This window comes from Stegastes partitus, unplaced genomic scaffold (assembly GCF_000690725.1).
Source record: "Stegastes partitus isolate 25-593 unplaced genomic scaffold, Stegastes_partitus-1.0.2 Scaffold1044, whole genome shotgun sequence".
Lineage (NCBI taxonomy): Eukaryota > Metazoa > Chordata > Actinopteri > Pomacentridae > Stegastes > Stegastes partitus.
In genome coordinates this window covers 19,649-34,390 of record NW_007578775.1, presented here as the reverse complement: position 1 = coordinate 34,390, position 14,742 = coordinate 19,649, and the positions used below count along the sequence as shown (strand labels likewise).

General features: G+C 39.9%; 1 protein-coding gene across 1 annotated transcript; it reads left to right on the top strand.

The window, feature by feature from the left end:
* Positions 1-5,999: 5,999 nt before the first annotated feature.
* lacc1 (laccase (multicopper oxidoreductase) domain containing 1) lies at positions 6,000-9,917 on the top strand. Its single transcript, XM_008295402.1, has 5 exons — positions 6,000-6,554; positions 7,431-7,609; positions 7,776-7,941; positions 8,498-8,723; positions 9,354-9,917. Exons 1-5 carry the CDS (start codon positions 6,071-6,073, stop codon positions 9,601-9,603), a joined length of 1,305 nt encoding a protein of 434 aa, XP_008293624.1. The 5' UTR covers positions 6,000-6,070; the 3' UTR covers positions 9,604-9,917.
* Positions 9,918-14,742: the final 4,825 nt, after the last annotated feature.

The window sequence follows — 14,742 nt, the reverse complement described above, 5'->3', positions numbered from 1 at the left end:
TGTTTCTAATATTTTGCTTTGGTAAAAAGTAATGAAGCCTTAAATTAAACACTGCATACACAGAGAAAGAGACTTGTTTTCATTATTGATCATTATTCAAAAAATAATCAACCAGTCAGGCAGGAAGTCAGTCCCAAACACTTCATGTTAGAGCTTAAATGGTAGAATTTACTGGCCGACAGCGACTTTAAAGACCCGATTAACCCTAAACATACGATTATTTTTCCCTTCAAGACCAACAGATGTGGAGCTGAATCCATCAGCTGATCAATCAGCTCATTAACTTCCTGTCAAGAAGAGACTATTCATGGAGCTGCTTCACTGATGTCAGAACAGACTGGTTCGCTGCTTTTCTAAGCTGCTCAGACAAAACGTGCGTCTTTAAGAACCGTTTCTGGCATTTTTGCTTGTTTACATTTAATTTTTAATCCTACATTTACTGAAGCTGTCTGTTCATTTAGTGGCTCCACTGACCCTCAGCTTCACCGTTTCCCCCCAAAACCAACAACGTTGGAGAAGAATCCATCAGTCGATCAGTTAATCAGCTGATCGTCAGTTTGTGATTCAATTTGCAGCTTTTTAGTGTGAAAGTAGATTTATTTCATAGTTATCGGCGTTAATCTGAACAGTCAGTTTAAAATCATTTGCAATAATACTTTTCTAACCAACACCAGCATCGTTTCAGATTTTCATGTCTCAGGTGCAACATTTCATTATCATGTAGAAAACGATGGATGAAATGTTGGAAACTGTCTCATAACTCGCTGCTACGATAGTTTCAGTACCTCAGTGATGGAATAATACACATCTGTGTAAGTTACTTGACACACATTTAAAAAAACTGAAGCAATTTAGTCAAAAGGAACAGATTATAACACAGGAAACCATCTGTGATTAACTAAATTATTAAAATAATGTGGATGAAACCTGGTTGACGGCTGCTGAAAAAAAGCCTTAAAAGTTGACGTCTGTTGAACTCGAACAGTGAAAAGTTTGATTACAAAAGAACCTGCTGCTGTAGTTTCTTCACATATATTAAAATAAAGACTTGTTCCTTCAAATGAGACACAGTTTGTCTAATTTGACTGAAAACGTACGATAAGATTCAATATACAGCCACAGAAGTCGTAGGAAGTTAAGAATAAATAAAAAATACAATTAGTTTGACCGCTGAAAGTAGATTTCAGCTGAAATAGATCAGTCCATGTTTATCTAAAACACTTCATTTGTTCAACTCCAGTCTTTCAAACTACGGATTTGTGCTTTCAGTTTTATTTGTATTTGTTTTTTATCAACTTGAAATCAATAAAATACACAGAAACACACATAAAATATGTATTTGCATGAAGTTAATGAACAAATTTGATGTTTAATGCTACAGCTAAGATTCTTTTTTAACTTAAAGTGACTTAAAAATTCTTAAACTTCCCACAATATAAAAAAAAAAGCTGATTTTCATCCTAAATGAGACATTTAATTGAAGACGTCACCTCAGACTTTGTCAAACTGTTTAAATTCTTCATTACGAAGAAAAGACCCGTCAAACTAATGACGAGATGTTAAAAAATAAAATAAAATGATGCTTCATCATGTGTTAATAACTGTAAAGATGAAGAAACTTGCCTTAAAAACATCTTAATGTCACATTTACTGTGTTGTTCTCTCCATATTTGCACCGTCTGGAGTTCTGCTCACAGACGGTTAAACTAAAATAAATCTGCAGCGTTTCCAGTTAAAGAGTCAAAACATGCAATAAAAAGGAGGATAATCTGGAACCTGGCAACCCAGAACAGCCTCTAACGGGCTGATAACTGGTCTGTAGTTGAACTTTAACGGTTTCTACATGATGTACTGAGCAGCTGTGACAGACGGCTGATGGAGCCTCCTGCTTTTTAAACTCTAAACCAAACGCCACCTCAGTGGAGATCTGCCTGATGAACGAGGGTTCATGATGCAGCAGCAGCAGCAGCAGCAGCAGCAGCTCTGTAACCTTGGCAGGAGACATGACAGCAGGCTTCAGTCCCAGAGGGCAGCCAACTGAAAGGCCTTCTGCAGCAGCAGAGGCGTCCGCCGGGACCGAAGCTGCAGCCCGACGGGTCGGATGTGGAATAAACCGGCGTTCTGGACGGAACCGAGCAGCACGGAGAGCAAAACTAGAGATGAATGAAGTGTTTGGATGTTTGTTCAGCGGCCTGGTGGGTCTGGACGCCGTTAAAGTGTGAAGCTAAAGAGAGTTGGAGGCAAATAGGCTGAAGGCTGAAGGTGGTGGAGCCAGAACTGGACGTCTGGCGCCTCCTGCTGGACGGTTACTGCAAATACAGCAGCTTAGCATGAGGTAAATATAAAGTACTCTAGTATAAAATACTCAAGTATAAAGTACTCTAGTATAAAAGTACCGTTTAGTTCAGTAACGGACGGAAAAATAATAAAAATCTAAATAACTAAAGAAGTTTATTGAAAAATGTAAACATATCTCAGTGTTGTTAGTTTCACATCTTTGAAGCATCAGCATGAAATGTACACGAGTTGTTTTATCTTCATGTAGCTAAAGTATCTGGAGTAAAAGTACTCAAGTATTATCAGCTTCAGACAGTTTAAGTATGAGCAGTACAAGTACTCCGGTATTAGATGTTTGATGTAGTTAAAGTATCTGGAGTGAAAGTACTCAAGTATTCACAGCTTTATCCTGTTAAAGTATGAGAAGTTAAAGTACTTAAGTATTTTCAGCTTCACGTAGTCCAAGTATCAGCAGTAAAAGTACTCAAGTATTAACAGCTTCATGTAGTTAAATTATCTGAAGTAAAAAGTATTCAAGTATTAATGGTTTAATGCAGTTAAAGTATCAGTAGTAAAAGTATTTAAGTATTTTTAGCTTTATGTAGTTCAAGTAGTAGCAGTAAATGTACTCAAGTATTGCCTGTTTGATGTAGCTAAAGAATTAGCAGCAAAAGTACTTCAGTATGTTCAGCTTTATGTACTTAAAGTATCAGTAGTGAATGTACTCAAGTATCATCAGCTTCATGTAGTTAAATTTTCTTAAGTATTTAAGTATTTTCAGCTTTATAGTATCAGCAAGAAATGTACTCAGGTGTAAGTAGTAAAAGTACTCGAGTAATGCCTGATTAGTGTAGTTAAAGTATCTGGAGTAAACATACTGAAATATTATCAGCTTCATGTAGTTAGATTACCTGGAATAAAAGTATTCAAGTACTAACAGCTTAATGTAGTTAAAGTATCTGGAGTTAAAGTATTGAAGTAATTTCAGCTTTGTGTAGTTCAAGTATCAGCCGGAAAAGTACTCAAGTATAAGTGGTGAAGTGCTCGAGTATTATCGGCTTCAGGTAGTTGAAGTATTAGCAGTAAAAGTACTCAATTATTAACAATTAATGCAGTTATAGCATCAGTGGGAAAAGTACTTAAGTATTTTCAGTTTTATGTAGTTCAAGTATCAGTAGTAAATGTACTCAAGTATTATCAGCCTTGGGTAGTACGAACAGCTTCATGGATTTAAAGTATCAACAGTGAAAGTACTTAAGTAGTTTTGTAATGTCATGTAGTTACAGTATGAGGAGTAGAAGTACTCAAGTATTTTCAGCTGTTCATACATAAAGCATCAAAGTACTCTGGAATTTTGAGCTTCGTGCAGCTAAAGTATCAGAAGTAAAAGTACACAAGTGAACCTGTAAATACTTCAGAAGTGTTTTGGTCCAAATAATGTCAGAACTGTGAAAAATGTTCCTTCAGTTTAAGACGATGTTTTCAAAAGATATTCAGTCACTGAGGAAACCAGGAAAATAAAATAATTTAAGTAACTAGAAAAGAAAAAAGTACTCAGACGGATTCATTAATCAACAGAAGAGTCGCTGCAGAACCAGTTCAAGCACACGCAGAGATAAACGTCATGCGGTCGAGCATTTAACGACGGCCTCAAGTGGAATTAACCCAAAGCAGAAGTTCACAGGGTCGGGCCTCGGCCTCCATCACCGCATCACTTCTGCTCAGCTGATGTGACCAACAACTCGCCTGCTTCTGCAAAAAAATCTTTCTAGAAGTTTGGATGCTGATGTTGCAGCCGCACGTCTGGACTGCAGCAAAAGTCCTTCGTCTGCTCTGACCTTTAGAAAAACACCATCAGCAGCTGGTTCCACAGCGTTTCCCTGTAGCCTCCTTTTTATTGCGCGCAAGTTTAATTACACAACTGACTCTGTGGTGAACAAACAAACCTGAGAAGTTCCCACATCCTCCTGGTAATCAGGTGAGCCAATCAGCTTCACACGGCAAACAGACAAACAACATTCAAGCATCTGCGTGTTTAATAACTCAAGAAAAACCCAACGCAAACCTCAAGTCAAACACATAGTGGTTTAGCACAACAGGAGAAAAACCCAAAGCAAAATCAGTTCTGGTACATGAGATAATTCAATGAGCATGACGTTAACTCACACCAAAGTCCATTCAAATATCGTCCAATTTAATGATAATACAAGATAAATCCATACCAACATCCAGTCAGATATTTAACAATTAAATCATAGTGTAAGACAAACTCATACCAAACTCCTTTCAGGTATCCTCCAATTTAAAATACCATGACACAAACCCAAACAAAAATCCATTAAAACATCAAACAATATAAAGACAATGTGAGACAAACTGACACCAAACTCCAGTCAAATATTTACCAATTTAATAATTATGTGAGATAAACCCACACCATCTCTATTTAAATATATACCAATTTAAAAATAATACAAGATAAACTCATACCAAACTCTAGTCAGATATTCAACAATTAAACAATAGTGTAAGACAAACTCATACCAAACTACATTCGAATATCCAATACTTTAATAACATGAGACAAACTCATACCAAACTCAATTTGAATAGCCAATAATTTAATAACATGAGACAAGCTCTTACCAAACTCCATTCAAAAATTTAGCAATTAAACAATAGTCTACTTGAGAATCTGCTGATTTAATGGTGTTAGCTAAAGACATCGAGTCTATTTAAGCATCTACTAATACTAGTGATAGTGCATTAAACTTTGACTTGAATGAGTTAAACTGAATTCAAGTTTCAAACAATTTCTACCAGGAAGTAAATACAGAAGGATGACCTACCAAACTCCATTCAAAAATATGCCAATTTTAAATTCCATTCAAGAATCCACCTTTTTTTTAATGTCAGCTAAAGACATAAACTCTATTAAAGATTCTACCAATTTAATAATATAAGCTAAAGACATAAACTAGATTTAAAGCATTTTAAACACATGGCAAACTCCATTCAAGATTCTACCAATTTGAGAATATAAGCTTAAGACAAAAACTTCATTTGAACAATTTACATACATACCAAGCTACAGACATAAACTCTAATTAAGCATCTACTAATACTGGTATTAGTGCATTAAACCTTGACTTGAATGAGTTAAACTAAATTCAAGTTTCAAACAATTTCTACCAGGAAGTAAATACAGAAGGATGACCAACCAAACTCCATTCAAAAATCTACCAATTTTAAATTAATACCAAACTCCATTCAAAAATCTACAAGTTTAGTAATGTAAGCTAAAGACATAAACTAGATTGAAACCATTTTAAACACACGTCAAACTCCATTCAAGAATCTACCAGTTCAGTGTAGATGTAGGGAGCATTAACACCAGTCTCCATTCAAGCCCATATTAAAGCTAACTTTCTCAGCCACGTGTTGCATGAGCAGCTTTGGTTTTGCCAGAGTTGCAACATGTTCCTGGCATGTTCCTCTGGCATGTTTCCCTGGCATGTGCCCTGGCTTGTGCACACATTAGAAAAGCTCCCTTTCGCACTCTGACCTCGGTGAGTCTTCAGCAGCAGTCAGCAGAAGTGGAGGAACCCGCTCGCTGCAGAATTTCCACTCACGCGCAGGGATTTCCAGTCTGGGCGGAGCCGCGCGGCGCTGCAGGAAACGGGCTCCGCTCAACTTCTTTCTGCAGCCGAACATGTTCCAGCTGCCGGACACAGACCAGCCGAGCAGCGGGACGCCTCACACCTCTGAGCAGGAACCGTAGCGCCCGTCCAGGATGACTCGGGCCGTGCTGGTGGACCTGATCCACGGCTGCTGTCCAGAACGCACCGGCGCGTCTCTGCTGGAGGAACCGGAGCCGCATGTGTTCCTGCTGTGCGGGAAGCTCTACCGGGACAAACCCGGCTCTTTGGACACGTATCGGAACGGAAACGTGCAGGTTCTGGACTCGGGCTCCACCGCGGAGTGCTTGTACCGGTTCAAGCAGACTCTGGACCGGCTGGACCTGAGCTCGGTTCGGGTTCTGACGACCGCGCAGGGCCGGGAGGTGCTGCTCCGGTACCAGGCGCTGCTGTTTACGGCCGTGTACACCTTTGATTACCGGGTGAGGCCGGCGGAGAGTCTCACCTGTCCTGGCTGCACAGGCTCCGCCCACTCCGTCTCACCTGCTGAGAGAGTCCAAGAAGAGGTGTCGGCGTTTCTGCAGCAGCTGCCTCCGGTGGAGGGAGAGGTCTCGGTGCTCCGGTCCACACTGATCCCAGGTCGGTTCAAGTAGAAGACATGATTTTTAGATATAAACATGCAGGAATAAATAGTTTTCCTCGCGTAGTCATTAAATTGGTCGATATTTGAATGGAGTTTGGTGTGACTTTGTCCCACACTATTATTAAAATTATATATATTAAAAATGAATTGATATAAGTTTGTGCCACATTATCATTAAACTGGTATATATTTAAATAGAGTTGGATGTAAGTTTGTGTCCCATTATTAAAACAATCTTCATTCAGATATTAAACAGACTTAAGCATGATGTCATCTCACATGATCATTAAAATAGTGTTTGAATAGTAAATTATTATTCAATAGGTAGCTATTTAAATGGAGTTTGGTGTGAGTCAGTGGCCCGTTATGAAATTGGTAGATTATTTTAGGGACTTTAACTTGCAATATTAATAAATTAATAAATATTTGAATGGACAGAGTTGGTGTGTCTCACATCATTGTTAATTCGATAGATATTTGAATGGAGTTTGGTGGGAGTTAGTTGCTTCTGGTAGATATTAAAATGTGTGAAGATTTGCCACTTTTCTGTTTAATGTTATCGTAAAATCAGTTAATTTTGATCAGCGCTTTGAACTGATCACTTACTTTATTCGTCAAGAACCAAACTACATTCAAACATCTAACTGAAACTCCTACCTGATGCTCTCCAGGAGAAGAACCCATTCCAAACTCCACTCAGCTATTTACTCACTTCATGAGGCTTTTCTCATCTGCTGACTGCATTTCTGCTCAGGCAGAACAACTTGTATGAAATAATAATTAATGGGGTTCCATAAAATGTGCAGATTTTTGAACTGAGTCTGGTGTGAGATTATCTGTGTTCACATCTTTTCCCGCCCTTTTCGTCTCAGGCTGCTTCGGTCACGGCTTCAGCACTCGGACCGGCGGCGTCTCCTACATCCCGACCCTGTCCTCTTTGAATCTGTTCAGCAGCAGCAGGCGGAGGGACCCCGTCGCCGTGGTGATGGAGAACCGGCGCCGACTGGGCCTCCACGCCGGCTTCCACCCTCGACCGCTACGACTGGTCAAGGTGCTGAGCTGTTGTCACCTGAGCTAACCTGTGCAGGATGGACTGCACACCATTTTAAATATATGTGATTACATACGAGATGGGTCAAAAGCTCCGTTACAGTCTGTTGCTATAAAAACAAAACACTTCCCCGTTAAAGCAGAACATTTTTCTTTGGTTCCTGCAGGTGAACCATGCCAGCGACGTCTGGGTTTTGGGGAAACCTGAGCCGGAGAGCTACGACGCGATGGTGACCAACCAGACCGGACTCGTCTTGGCGGCTCCGGGGGCCGACTGCATGCCGATCCTGTTCGCTGACCCGGTTCTGAAGGTCATCGGAGTCGCGCACGCAGGTAGGTATTGCACTCAGGGGCGTTTCTGGAGATCAATAAGTGTGAATAGGATTAAAAATGTCTTCCTGTGTTTAAAAACTAAAGATAAAGAACAAACTCTGGTGTCAGATTTTAAATTAATTCCTGGAATTATTTACTTTAGTTTTTTTTTTTTTTTTTTAGCTTGTGTCGCCCCCTAGAGGATGTTCCTAAAATATCTGGAAGAAAAATTTGATAGATTTTAAATTAAATCTTGGCAATATTCACTTTTAGTTTCATTTTGAAAACTATATAATTTCTTCTCCCGTAAATGATGCTATTACTGCCTTTATTTCACTTTTGTTAAGCTTGCGGCGCCCCCTAGAGGATGCTCCTAAAATATCTGAAAGAAAACTAATTCCTTTACTTTTACTACTTTTATTCTGAAAACTGGATCATTTCTTTTAGAGTAAATTTATTTCATGCTTTATTTTTTATTTTTTAGTTTGTGGCGCCCCCTAGAGGATTTTGCTATAATATCTGAGCGCAAATGCGACATATGAAAGTTTACGAAAAAAAAAAATTGGTTAACTCGCAGGTTGGAAAGGGACCCTGATGGGGGTTGCCATGGCGACTGTGGATGCCATGGTGACAGGATTCGGTTGCCGGGTGAGCGACGTCGTGGTGGCGGTCGGTCCGTCGGTGGGAGCCTGTTGCTTCACCCTAGAAAGGCATCAGGCGCTGGACTTCACCGGCATCCATCCGGACTGTGTCCCCGACCCAGAATCTGAACGACCACACGTCGACATCCGCCTCGCCAACAGGTACATGGGGCCATTTTATATAAGATAAATTAAAAAACAACCCACACGAGTGCACAAAAAGACAAATTCAGGACATATTTTAACATTATGAGGCTTTACTTCTTTCTCTCTTCTTTTTTTTTCTTTTCACGATTTGTGGTGGTACAGATACGTCAAACTGCGTAAAATACACTTTTAAAGCTGTTTCCATAGAAGACTTTAGATTACAGTGAAAAATGAGCCACAATGACTGAAAATGTGAAGGCAGCACCTGAAAACTTCTTGGGGTTCAGAGGGTTAACGATTAAAAACCCAAAACAACATAATCTCATCTGAAATGTGAACATCAGCTTGTTGTTTTTTAAGTCTTCAGTGACTGTAAAATTGGTATTTTGTGCTTTGATTTGCTGCTTGAACAAAACAAAACGGCACACGTGCAGAACAAAAACAAGAAAAGACTTGTACTGAGGAGCAGCACCTGACTTAACACGCTTAGACCGTGGGGTAGACGAAGGAATGGAGGTTTTTATAAGTAAGATTGATTTGAAGTCATTTCTGTGTTTTGCATGTGTTTCTTCTGGTACCATGTTATAAATAAAGCATGGAGCAGCTAAAAACATCTTGAGCTCTTCTTCTGTTCACCGTTCCCAGAGTTCTCCTCCAGAACGGCGGCGTTCTACCCGAGAACATCCATGACGACCGGGCGGCCGACCGTCCCTGCGTGACTCCCTGCACCTCGTGTCGCCCCGACGGCTTCTTCTCCCACGTCAGGGACGGACTCAACTTCGGCACTCAGGTGGGCTTCCTGTGGATCAAAGAAACGGAACCAGGTGTCGGACTTCCGGCGGGCCAGATGGGCCGACGGGAGGGACGTCAGCAGGACTTCGGTGCTTCGGTTTAGAAATCCTGTGGAACTCAAAACAGACGGTTACACGGCGGCACCAGCAGGGGTCAGTGGTGAGGCCGGCAGCCGAGCTGAGACGGATGACAACCGTGGGTGAACCACAAGAGTCTGTGGGAGAAAAATATGTTTACGTTCCCACAGATGAGAACTTCCTCAGTCAGCCCACAAGTTGTTGGAAGATACTTTCTGCATGATGAAACGTCTTGAGTTAATGTGCAGAAGTAGAGTGAAAAACAGCTCGTTGGTAGAAGTTGTAAAAATGTACCGTAAATTCCAGACTATGAGCGCACCTGAATATAAGCCACACCCACTCACTTCAAAAAGAAAAACAAATGTGTACATCTACAGGCCGCACTTGTCTATAAGCTGCAGGTGTCCACGTTGTAACATGAGATACTTACACAGAGAGATTATTTTAACTTTTCATTAAATACGTACCGCTAACATACACAAACACTGTAAATGCTTTTTTCTGAACAGTTCCTGTAACACGGCTGGTAAAAAAAAATAGCGTAGCGGTTTGTAGTCCGCAGATGTCGGTAGATGTTAAATATCTATAGTATTTGGAGTTTTCTTTTTTTTTTTCCTCCAGTATTGGGGACACCTGTGGGTTCTTACAAAAGTTTTCTTTCTTTCCTTCGAGTCGTGGTGGTGCTGTCATCGTAGAGCAGCAGGATTTTATACTGCAGTGAAAATTGAGCCCACGGTGAGCAAAAATGCACAAATAAACACCCAGAAACTGCTGCTTGGGGCAGCCGAGCCAAGAAAGGTGACATCCGTGGAGCTACGAGGAGGAGTAGCTGAAATAAGAAGATAACGTACTGTATGTGTTGACAGTTTAATATTTATTAGCTAAATGTCACACAGACTCTGAGCTTCAAACCAGGGCGAGAAATAAATCATACTGCCAATATTTTAAAAGATATTGTGATTGAATACGGGTATTAACTAGCAGGATTTTTTGCACTGTGAAAAATGTACAAATGATGATTTTTGTTGCCAGTTTGTTTAATTATGTCGGGGAGAATGTGATTTGTAGGCTGAAGGAATCTCTGTAGCGCCACAATGATTGAATTACATCATAAATAACATTGTATGACTTGTTTTCTCTGAAAATTTCAACTCCTGCAGTTTGGATATTACACGTAGACGTAGTTTCAATAACATGCTGGTTAATTCTTCAGATTGAAGAAAAAGCAGTTTTGTGAACCCTGACGTTCACATAAATACGTGTTTCTCTCCCACGTGACACTAGGGGGCGTCACAATCACCTCAAAACGACTTCATGGAGTGAAATTATTCAGTCTTTTTTACTTCTACAGGCTTATTTTTCTGGGTTTTTTTTCAACCAAAATTCAACAAAAGTGTCAACCTTTCGTGTTCATTTTGTAACGTTTGTGTTCATGTAATGGAAAATAAAACGGTCTGACTGCAACGTGGAGGAAGCTGCTTCTCTTGTTTCAAACAAACACAAAAATTTCCTGCATGTGGAAATGATTTGTGCAAGTTTTAAACACACGAATTCAGCAGAAGAAATGAAAAAAACAAAACTAAACCACTTGTTTTTGCAGAAAATTTGAGCTGGATTCTTGTTTGTGGCGTCAGAAAAATGACCAAAAACTGCTTCTGGTGCTCAAATCAAGACATTTAAACCTGGAATTAACTTTTATTAACAAAATAAAGGTCAGAACATCGATGATGAAGGTCTGGAGTGTGTCCAGTGTTTAGCAGCAGCTCTCCTGATGAACAGTTAAACCTGTACAACGTGTAATTTGTATTTTCTGTTCCTGTTTTGTTTTTAAAAGCAGATTAACTTTAATGTAATAAGATTTAGCTACAAAGTGGATTTAACATCAACAAATTAATCACAAGCTGCAGCCGCGAGGTCGATTGAACAGCTGCTGTGGGTTCATTAAAGATTTTGCAGCAGAATTCATAACGAGGTAATAAATACCAGCTTCATGTGCATTTGTTTGGGGAGTTAACGGCAGTAATTCAGCATCTTTCATAATCAAACATATAATAGAACTTCAATAGCATCAAACAAGACAAAAGCAGGCGTTTGAGGGATACAGACGGCATTTATTTTGAGAAGACAAAAGTCTTGATTTGTCTTAAAAAGCAGCCCTTTTTCTAAAAAACAAAACGTGACAAAGATCAGCTGAGAAACGCAAAATGAAGGGATTCGTTTAATCGTCAAACAGCCTCATCGAAGCCTAAAACGATCCGTAAACACAAAGATAAAAGGATCTCGTGAGGATCTCATCGATTACAGATTTTTATTTTTTAACAAAATGTGATTTTTTTGTTTTTTCACTTCAGTGCAACTTCATCAAACATGTCAAGAAGAAAAATAAAATGTAAAACAGAATCTCTTACAGTTCAGTCTCAAGGTGGCGTTCCTCTTTAAAATAATAATAATAATAATAATAATAATACTAATGGATGGTCTAGGAACAGTCAGGACACGAAGCTCTACGCTGCTACTAGAAATAATGATTCCAGCATCTTCACCGCCAAACGAACAACGAATGAACGACACAGACGGACACGAACACGAGCCGACGAACGCCACGCCTCAATAAATACATAAATAAAGACAAAACGAGCGCGTAATCTCTTGGTACCGATGCAGCCCAACAGAACGGTCCCGCGTTAAGGCCGGTCCTTCTGCTTTAGTGCAAAGAGCTCAGGGTGAAAGTAAAACTGCAGCTTGATGGAGGAACAGGACAGACGGAGGGTTTCACTCCAAAGGCTGCGTGAAACATGGAATCACTTTATTATCTAAGAGCTGTCTGGGACATGAGTTTACACTGGTGGACGTCACAGTCACAGGATTTATGGGGCCTTTTTGCTCTTATTTCACATTTTTGTACCTTTGTTTTTGTCTATGATGGAGTTTAGTGTTTCTCTGTAGTTGTTTTACGTCTTAATGTAGTTGGTTACTGTTGAACTGGTGGTTTTCTGTCTGTTTGTGGTCATCTTGTGTATATTTGGAGTTAATTTGGTCTTTTTATGGTAATTTTGTGCCATTTTGCAGTTATTTTGCATCACTTTATCAGTGTTTAGTGAGTCTACATGGTGGTTTTGTGTCTTTATCTAGTTGTTTTGGATCTCTGTCAGTGTTTAGTGTGTCTGTGACTTAGTTTTGTGTCTTTTTGTGATCATCGTTTGTGTATCTGCAGTTAATTTTTGTCTCTTTATGGTCACTTTGTCTCTTTTTGCAGTTATTTTGCATCTCTTTGTCAGTGTTCAGTGTGTCTACATGGTCGTTTTGCGGTCGTTTTGTGTCTTTATGTACCTTTTTTAGCATCTCTGTAGTTTTTTAATGTGTCTGTGACTTAGTTTTCTGTCTGTTTGTGGTAATCTTGTGTGTACTTGTACTCAATTTTTGTCTAATTATGGTCATTTTGTCTCTTTTTGTAGTTATTTTGCATCTCTTTGTCAGTGTTTAGTGTGTCTACATGGTCATTTTGTGCCTTTTTATAGTTGTTTTGCACCGCTTTGGAAGTGTTTAGTGAGTCTGCATGGTGGTTTTGTGTCTCTTGGTGATCATCTTGTGTGTATTTGTAGTGATTTTTGGTCTCTTTATGGTCTTTTTGTAGTTGTTTTGGACCTCTTTGTAAGTGTTTAGTGTCTCTACATGGTGGTTTTGTGTCTCTTTGTGGTCGTTTTGTGTCTTTTTGAATCTTTATCTGTCGATGTTAGTGTTTACTGTGTCTGTGATGTTGTTTCTTTGTTGTCTTTGTGTAGTTGTTTTGCATCTCTGTGGACGTCTCGTGTCTCTTTTCTGTCACGTTGCATCTCATGGTCGTGTTTCTGTTTTTTTAGTTGTGTGAAATCATTTTCTGTGATTTATTTATTGTTATTTGTGGTCGGTTTGCATTTGCAGGAGAAAGATTTGGATCGTGATCGCAGAGAGTCGAGGAAATAGTCTAAAACTATATATAACCATCCTCTGGGAACCATGAATGTTGTAAACAGGTTTAGAATTTTGCTCTTAAGGAGGAAATTTGACCTGATGGAGCAACAAGATCCCTGAAGAATAAAACAAATCCTTTTCTCACAACCTTCAGAAAGTTCTTCACCCTTAAATCAACACAGTTTGTTTGGAATGAAACCCTACGAGCCTCAGAAACAGTCCAAGTGACAAAATAAGCCTCTGTCAAAGGTCCACTTTGTTCCAGAACATTCTGCCACACAAACATGAGATCACAAAAACAAAAAGAGATGAAACAACGGCCACAGACCTCAAAAAACATTTTCCCTGGAAAGTCCCTCGAGTCGTCTCACGTTAAGGTACTAAAAGCAACGTTTGCTCCGTTTCAGACAAACATGGACTCTTTTTGGCTGTAGTTTCCTCCTGCATCTCCTGAGCAGTCTTCCTCACACCGGTGTCCAAACAATCAGTACCGAACAGTAATGTAGAAAAATAACAAGAAGTTTCCTTCGTCACAGAAACGATGAATAAAACTAAACATCTGTTTGTAATAAAACCGTCCTGAAGCGTTTCCAACAGATAATGAAGCACAGCTGGATTCCTGACAGCGTTTTCTTTAGTTTCTAAAATCTCTGTGGCACCGACACTGTTTTGGATGTTGAACCAAACTCGTAGTTAGAAAACTTTGGAAATCCAACAGCCGCACTGCGTTTCTGTTCGGGAGGCGGTTTGATTTGAACACTGTCCTAACTTCCTCTGGAGAGCAGGAACGTTTTGAGGAACTCTACCTGCGTTTTCACAGCAGGAACTAAATGAAAGTCCTGAGGAGAGAGTTTCACCACCCGAGAAAGTCCCTGCTTGGGTGTGGGAAAGCTGAGGAGCGTCTTAGCGTAGCATCAAGTGAGCTGGCGTTCTCCCACCTGGAGCTGTTGTGACTGTGGCGGATAATAATCAGGATTTTTACCACCGATGACGAAGCCCGTTCAGAGGGGATTCGAGGGCATCGTTCTCTTGAAAAGTCGATTTGGCCCGATGCACCAGAGGAACTTTCACCTCGGGCTGCACAGTTACAATCACGGTTATGGCTTTAAACAAATAGACGAACATGATGGAGTACAACGTTTAACATGCTCTGCTCGTGGAAAACAGGCCATGTGTGGCGTGAATCCAACATTAGACGGCCTCATCTGACTCTT

Bases quoted from the DNA above. Each gene is read 5' to 3' on its own strand.
- lacc1 (XM_008295402.1), top strand. From the start codon at position 6,071: ATGACTCGGGCCGTGCTGGTGGACCTGATCCACGGCTGCTGTCCAGAA. The intron at 6,555-7,430 runs GTCGGTTCAAGT...TTTTCGTCTCAG, and splicing joins CCGGTCCACACTGATCCCAG to GCTGCTTCGGTCACGGCTTC. The intron at 8,724-9,353 runs GTACATGGGGCC...CACCGTTCCCAG, and splicing joins GACATCCGCCTCGCCAACAG to AGTTCTCCTCCAGAACGGCG.